The sequence below is a fragment of the Danaus plexippus genome, assembly GCF_018135715.1.
Source record: "Danaus plexippus chromosome 13 unlocalized genomic scaffold, MEX_DaPlex mxdp_40, whole genome shotgun sequence".
NCBI lineage: Eukaryota > Metazoa > Arthropoda > Insecta > Lepidoptera > Nymphalidae > Danaus > Danaus plexippus.
The window spans coordinates 303,749-312,600 of record NW_026869850.1 but is presented as its reverse complement, the minus strand read 5'-3'; the positions used below and the strand labels follow the sequence as shown (position 1 = coordinate 312,600).

The 8,852-nt window shown below is 30.4% G+C and overlaps 1 protein-coding gene across 1 annotated transcript; it reads left to right on the top strand.

Annotated features, from left to right (window-relative positions):
- Positions 1–742: 742 nt before the first annotated feature.
- On the top strand, positions 743–8,852 carry LOC116770130 (putative inorganic phosphate cotransporter). Its single transcript, XM_061527983.1, has 11 exons — positions 743–884; positions 966–1,013; positions 3,281–3,405; positions 3,825–4,004; positions 4,574–4,712; positions 5,255–5,475; positions 6,189–6,338; positions 7,345–7,477; positions 7,653–7,777; positions 8,086–8,205; positions 8,697–8,852. The coding sequence occupies exons 2-11, from the start codon at positions 977–979 to the stop codon at positions 8,844–8,846; spliced, it is 1,380 nt and encodes a 459-aa protein (XP_061383967.1). The 5' UTR covers positions 743–884; positions 966–976; the 3' UTR covers positions 8,847–8,852.

Here is an 8,852-nt window from a genome sequence, read left to right as displayed (position 1 = left end):
ATATCGGAATAAATTTATGTATTACAATTGCTTTTTATTTACTGATTCAACATCCCTCCCTTTCTTATATATTAACTCCCTTACTTTTCTATCTAATCGTTGTCAATCAATAAAAAGTTTTATAATTGTCAACAATTCCATAAACATGTGTTATAATAGACCTGATATTAATTGAAATTGACTGTTTAAATATGTTTTAAAATATTTTTTTATTAGCGCTATATCGTTATCAGACCGCCAGAGATAGGGCGTTAGTGCCGATGTTAAGCCGGGTTGCGGGTGTAAGCGCAATGATGTACGGCGGCCTGGCTCGGAGCAGGAGAAGGTACAGGGTGTTTTTAGTAAGTAGAAGCCTAACACTCCCTTTTGCCCCATCCAGGACAAGAGGGGTAATTTGATTATTTTTCCCCCTAAAAAATGACATTGAATGGTTATTTAAATAAGCGAATTTTGGGAGACAAAATACTTATTCGAAATATTTGACTGTTGTTGACCTACATCTTTGTTATTAATCTTATTAAATATAAAAGGAAATGAAATTATAGTGTTGTATACAATTTCTTCCATGTTTAAATTCAGTGTAATAATATAATAAAAGACAAAAAATATAACGTCATAAAATATTAATTAAAATCTAATTAAATCTCGTTAATAATCATGACTTTATTTATTGCTAAACGTTTTTACTAATTATTTTTATTGAAAGTAGTTCAAAATTATTGTATTATCTTAATTGAATCATGTCAAACGACAGTCAATTCATAACTGAGTTTCGAGACGGTCTGTTTTGTTAGTTCTGTTAGAAAAACGTTGGTGTTAAGGAAAAATAAGACGTGTTTATGTGCCGTTGCGAGTCAAGCGTTCATTCATGACTTAAATATTTTGTAAATATTAATCTAAACTTAAATTTAGATCCATTATTTTCAATTAAAAAAGGAAAATATTAAAGGTTTTGGACATTCCAGATTCATTAAAAATGGAAATTAAGTGCATGGACTCCTCAAAAAAACCTGGCAAGTATTGTTGATCTGTTGTTAGTGAAAATTAGGAATTAACAGTGAAAAATTTCCAGAAAAGTTTCCAGAGAGTTTTCACTTATAAAATTCAACTGAAGACACTAATTAAGTTTGTATGCTTTTTTATGATCGACTTTATTAATCGCATGCCGGGAATAAAATACTAATTGTTATTATTTCAGATTGTGACTTGAGATCTATTTCATATTAAGCCCCATCAAAACCTTAAAGAAATTAAAAACTAAAATTAAAATTATAAGCCAGCTACTGCCGGCATATTCTGACGATAAAACTTTGTTATCACGTTCACGAAATACTTATTACAATATTAAATGAAGGACGGTAATATAATACAAGTCATTGTACTTTTCTTTTTTTTACGATAAAAATAGTCATTAATTTAAAACATTTTCATCTACCTTCATCTTTATTATATGTTCTTACAATTATACTATGTTCATCTAGATATACTATCTATGCCGTTCAACAAATGGTTGAGTTATAAAGGACCTCTGTCTGTCATCAAGATGAAAACTTATTTTATCACTGTAGGATAGGAGGGTAGGGGCACTTGAACTGGCATAGATAATTAATCTATGTCTTAAATTTATAAAACAGGTTATTTTCAGTACTTTCGTTTTAATTTAATCTACTATATACGTCCTTTTTTTTAAATAAATAATCGTTTTAATTTGTAATTTTAAAGATAAAAAATAAAAAAAAGGTAACGTGTGTTTAACCAAATGTGCGTTTAAGCGAAGCGAAACCGACATAACGGAGCTATAATATGCCGTCTGTGACCAGTGACTTTATACGGATAACAACTGCAAAGACTGTATTTATGCAGGAACAACGCAATATTTCATATTCATTTAAGTCTAATGCATACATACAACACAGCGGGCTTCTACCCTTGCGTTGTAAATTCCTCACATCCGGGCAAAGCGTCACGTTTCCTTCTTCTGCATGCACATAGCAAAGTTTTCCCGTACCTGTGTTTCTTTTCACTTACGATTTAAATATTTTGAAGCGGAGAGTGAAATGGCTATTACTGTTCCCATTACCCCAGTAATAGCCAGCTACCACCATTACAACTTCGTTTTCACTTACTATCGGGTAGAAGGATAGTCAAGTCCTATCGAGTCGCAATTCAAACTTTACACAAAGACACCAATATATATGCGTTCCGTAAATTTGAGAAAAAGAGTTATAAACAAACCAACACCAACACATCAACTCGTATAAATATTCGATATTATAATAACAGCAGCACAAACTTTAATATATATTTTTTTATATACTGCATTAAATATTTCTTATCAGGAAATGCATGGCTACCTTGCAAATTGTTTTGTTAAAGAATTGTATTATTAACACGTATGGAAGCGATAAAATCAAAATACATATAATACATTGTTTTCGTTTATGTTTCTTTAGAATGGGCTTCATTTATTTAAAATGTCCACAAAACACAGGAACTAAAAATAAATAATACAAAGTAATAAACATTATCAAATATTTTATATGTGAAAATCGATATAACATATTATATTGTCGAACGTTCGATAGCTTTATATTTAATATACAGTATACAAAAGACTGGTTTGGTTACCACAGCACCCCTTATGTTGATATCGAACTGAGGCAAAAACCACTTAACACCAAGTGGACCAGCGTGGCCCTTTTAAGAACATTAAAGAAAAGTTCGTATTGCTGTGGAGGTACTTATATTATGAATTTTATTAATGAAAAAATAAAACAGATGAAAAAAATATATAGATAAAATACGATGTAGTCTTTTTTAAACTTTACTATTACATGTAGTCGATAAAAGTATAAAATGTATTCTACTAGGTCGTGGCTAGCCTTTGTTCTAAAAGGCTAAATTTGTAAAGACGTATATGAACAAATACATCATAAATAAGTGTTTTTAAGCAATAAAAGACAATTGTTGTCTTCCTTCATAGTTTAAATGAAACTAATAAGTTTCGGATATACTACGCGTGCTTTATTTTTGGTTAAAACTACATACTCCCGATGTTTCGGTTACTTTTCAACAACCGTGATCACGGACAGACGAGATGTGACTGTCTGTCAGTTGGTCCTGTTATTTATCATCTACCACCATCGATTTCTTTATTTTCTAGCGTACCGCTCTGGATGCCGGCAAAATGCGTTTACGGTGTCTAGAGATCCTGCTGTGTGGTCACGGTTCCTTCATCAATTTTAATTGCCTTTTAAAATGCAAATATGTTCTTTTGCAGCATGTTTCCTGGGAGTGAGACATCTTCAGGTTTTTATGCTTTTCTCGGGATTAGTAATAGCTTATTCGCTCAGAGTGAACATGAGTATGGCTATTGTGGCCATGACCGATAAGACACAACCTAATGTAAGTCATACAAACCCTTTACAGAACAATCTGACAAAACTATAACGAGCTTGGCTGATACGATTTTCATATCACAGATAGTTCCAATCAGAGGAATAAGTAAAGAATGATGTTAGATACTAATTCAATAGACATATTATTATAATAATATTTTTGTGTTGATAAGAATGAAAAATGCTCAACAATGGTGTATAATTCATAAACTAGGAATCTAGTAACAAGATGTGAATGGTTGAGATTTACACATTATTTATTCATTATTGTAATTGATGGGACTATATCAATATTACATAAATGTTTTTTTTCTCCTCATGAAATCATTTATTAATGTGAGACAGCAATTGCAGATATTATTTTTCATTTAAAAATTATACCAAATTGATTGTATTTTTAAATTTTACTTTTATCTCATGTTACAGGCTTTTGACTGGAGTATGCAAATACAGAGTGTAATACTATCATCATTCCTCTGGGGTTATATTTTTCTGCAAATCCCTGCCGGTGAGCTGGCTGCTAGGTTTGGAGGAATGATTTTAATTACCATATCCATTGGCATTAACGCTACACTCTCACTTCTCACGCCCTTAGCAGCTTTGTATGTAAGTTGTTATAAAATATTAAATTTAACAAAAAGTAAATTTGGTATTTTTTGTCCGTTAAAAAATTGGACAAAAAATAAAAAATTACATCTTAAAAGAAGTGACATTCTACAGCGATTTTTATTGTTCGTTAATTTCGATTGGATAGTGATTTACTGTCATTTCATAAGTTGTTTGGTTAAAAAGAAGCCGTAGGTGATGAACGCATTATCTCAATGAAAGCCTATTGACTCTTGAAGACAACCAAATTATAATATTACTTTGCTGTGAACATGAAAAAGGAGTAACAAATCATCAAACAAAATATAATTTTATTTCATTAAATATCTCAATGTATAAATTTAATTCGATATGGAAAGTAATTACTCTATACTTTCATTACATTATTAAGGAATGTTTTAAACTGTGTTAAGAGTGCTAAATAGTTTTCTTACAATAAATAGTTTCTATAACCACGGAAAACATTCAGTAAACAACTGAAATTAGTGGGCGTATCTGTTATTTACAAATTTAATTTGAATTGAATAATTTAAATTGGATGTTTTTAAATCTTATATTATATCCTACAGGGTGGATGGCAGCTTTTATGTGCTTGTCGAGTGCTACAAGGACTCTCTCAAGGATTTATTTTTCCTTCCATTCACACTCTCATTGGCAATTGGGTTCCATTAGAGGAAAGAAGCCGACTCGCTACTATTATATTTGGAGGTATGTCAACAAACTATCATTTAAAAATGTTGTGAAAATCGATTAAAAACTTTTAATAGCAACAGAACACAAAAATAGATTTTTCATTATTTACATCCGGTGATTTATTTCAAAGGGATAAAGGTCAGAACTATTGGTCTGTTATTAATAAATTTCGACATAAATCTTGTTGGAATTTAAAAAAAATTCACATCTGTAATTTATTACAACAAAGAATTGCAATGTTATATGTTAGTTTAAAATGTGTATCCTCATAAAAAAGTGCCAGTGATATATATAAATTAAATTTTTTCCAAATACTTGACTGGGAAACAATCATGGTTAACCCATATCTAAACTCAGTGTCAGTAATTCATGAAACTATTTAATAGTTAGAACTGTATTAAAAGGATAATTAATGTTTTACGAAACTCGACCCGGATCAAGCCATTTAGTTAAATTATATAAGTAATTAACAATTTTGGATATTCATGTTTTTCGGATATTATTATCAATATTCTTTATGATTATAATTTAATGTAAAATTTAAAATTGTTTATCAGGCTGTCAGTTGGGAACAGCGTTTCAACTAATAGTTTCTGGGTTTGTTGCTGATTATTGGGGATGGCCTGCTATTTTCTATGTTAATGGTGGACTTGGAGCGATTTGGGTCGCTTTTTATATTTTTCTTGGAGCTGATTCTCCTAGAAATTCAAAAATAATTGGGGTCAAAGAACGTCTATATATTCAAAGCTCATTGGGTCACGTTGGCAGTCCGCAAAAGGTAATCATTAGACAACAGTCATTTGTGAGTAAAGTAAATAGGACGTACTGGTGATAATTGACTGATAGTTTACAAAAAGTTATCTTTCATCTCTTTGTAAAAGACTTTGAATACAAATTATCTCAATGATGTTGTTGAATGACAGTGACTCTAATCCAATATTTTAAAGCAGTTATTGTAGATACAATAATAAATGTAACAAAGACTTGAAACTCATCAAAAGATTGATTTAAAAGTTTTGCAAAATCCATTTCGGATTCAGAGTTGCTTATATAATTTTGCCACTCTCTTTTCTATCGGGTAACAGGTTTGACACATTTCATCGCTTAACTGAATAAAACAGCAACTAAACGGACACCGCACAAACTATATCATGAAAGATTATTTTAAAAGTAGGTTTTCATACATTTAATGAGATCTAAGATTTTCGCGAGTTTTATTGATTTACATGAAATTAGTATTTTTCGGATAAACTACGCGTGATTTATTTTTCTAAAAAACTACATACTCCCGACGTTTCGGTTACTTTTCAGCAACCATGATCACCGTGATGTCGTTGGGAGTATGTAGTTTTTTACAAAAATAAATCACGCGTAGTTTATCCGAAAAATACTACTTTCATTTAAATTTCATACAATTCTCAATATGACAGGATTTATAAAATAACATTCACTTATTGTTTTAAAAAATATTGTAGTCTGTTCTTATTCCAGAAAATGCCGACTCCCTGGAAAGCGATCTTTACATCTCTGCCTTTTATTTCGCTTATCTTAACACATTGTGGCCAAAATTGGGGCTTCTGGACCCTAATGACTGAGATACCCTCTTACATGAAACAAGTTTTGGGCGTAGACATTAAAGCGGTATGTTTATGAAATATAAGGTACAGGCACCAAATTTTTGAGATTTTTTACACTACGGTTTGCACTACGGTCAAAAATTAATCAGTGTTTTATTTAACCTTTTAATCATTTACTTATAATCCAACCTTATTTCTCAGGAATCTCTTTTCACTTCATTATCTAATTACATAATATTAAAATTAAATCTAAATCGATTTTATTAATTTTATTATTAAATAAAAATACAATTATTAAAATTAATATTAAATATTGCGTTTTATACTAGAGTGATTGTTATATTTATGCCATGATAAAGTGACCGAATAACACCTTTCGTAAAGATATATTATGATTATTTAATTAAAAATAATATGAGTTGCGTTATCAAATACTATTGTGAGGTAAGAATTTTGTAATTTTAAAACTCTTGTTGTAAATTATTAATTATCCATGGAAATATTTCTCGTTCGTTTTAAAGATAAGTCATGTTATTGTTAGACGATGCTTTTAGTTGCATGTGTTTGTTGTAATTCATTATTATTAGTTGCGATAACATGAAGATCTAAATGTGTTTTTCCGTAAGATTCATATTTTATTCTAACCAAATAATTTTTACTCACGAAAATGATAACTTTCACGATACAAATAATATTTAAAACATATTCTGTTGTTGGGTTATTTGAGATCACTGATTGTTCTTATAAGTTTGTTATAATATATATGTATATAACTTATTTAAATGTTTCGGTGTTAGGATATACATCGGTAAAATTTTCTTTGGGTTTAAAGTACTTTGAAATGTTTAAAAGTAATAGAAGAGGATAATATATAGGATGTATAAATGTGTGTATTTTATAAAAATGTAAAGTACGTTGTTAAATTTTTATGTTTCCCGCCTCTGAGGTAATATCGAGAAACTTGGTGTCTTTGCCCTAATTTACATTAGCTTTTAACTTTGTAAACTTGGGACTCGATGAAGATTTAGTTGTTTACATACATTAAACACCGATATTTATTTGAATTCCAGAATGGACTAATGTCTGCCTTGCCATATATTTCGATGTACTTATTGGGCTTCCCGATGGGTTTTCTCTCGGATTATATCATAAAGAAAAAATGGCTCAGTATAACAGCCAGCAGAAAAATGTTTAACTCTATAGGTACTTCTTTAAATTTGCAAATACAATTTTTATTAACGTAATTTATACAAAAAAAAAAATTAAATAAATTCAAAAAGTAAATAATAGCGATGTATCTTTTTATTCTTCTGTTTTGAGCAAAGAATAATCGTGAAATAGTTGTTGATTATTTTAATGATTTACTCATAATAAACAGGTCTATACGGTCCTGCCCTGGCTTTGATCGGTCTCTCTTACGTCCCGGCTGGCGACGTGACTTTGGCGGTCTTAACATTGACCCTAGTCGTGGCGCTTAATGCCGGTCACTATACAGGGTTCCTGGTATTTCTTAATAATTCTTCCTACGTTCCTATAGATTTTAAGATAATGACACATCTATAAACATCTTATGGTGTGTCCTTACCATCAGCTTCACAGTGTGCAGCAGTCTTTTTCTTCTCAGTCTTTTTATAAAATAAAAAGTAATGTAAATTGTTCTGGCTCAATTCTTTCACTTCTTTTTAAATAAATTGTTATAGATTTTAGTTACTCATTACTGTATGTTTACTGTATCATTCGTGTATGTTTGTCTTCATTAACTTTAACATGATTTTAACCTTGAAATCGATGGTGGTTTTATTATGTTTCAGTTGGTCCACATTGATATGGCTCCGAGCTTTGCTGGTACATTGATGGGTATCACTAACTGTATTTCAAACGCACTATCTATCGTGGCTCCTCTTGTGGCTGGAGCTATAATCAGCGATGAGGTGATCATAGTATATTCTAATAAAATTTGTTCCTTTCCCTAACTCAAAATGAGAACTATTTCTGATATAAGGAATCCTTTTTCGTTATTATAATGTAATGTAGGGTAGATACCCTGCGAAAGCAATTGGAAAGCGGCATTCCTGGTTCTGTCGTTCTGAATCCGGTTCCTGTCGATGCAAATTTCATCTCATATTTTAAAGATAATAAAATAAGATACATTAAAGATTTTTTCTATTTTTTAACAAATAAAGCTTTGTGTTGACCTTTGTTTGACCGTAGACCGAACTTAACAATATTTTTAAACTGCTATTAAAAAATAAAAAAGTTAATCCAGTTCATAGTCGGATTGATAATTTATTCAGATGCTAAAATTTTAGTGCGAATTTCATTTTTATTTTGAAGATATTTTAGGGACCAAAAAAAATATACGCAGACATTAAATCTTATGTCAGCCTTTTTTAACTTTTTGTTTTCCTTTCATTATTTCCAGAATAATCCGAGCGAATGGCGAAAAGTATTCTATCTATCATCAGCGATTTACATCATTGGAAGCACGTTTTTTAATATATTCGGATCGTGTGAGCAACAATCATGGAATACCGGTGAAGAAACAGAACATGAGGAAAAAACTAGAATATGAAAGCAA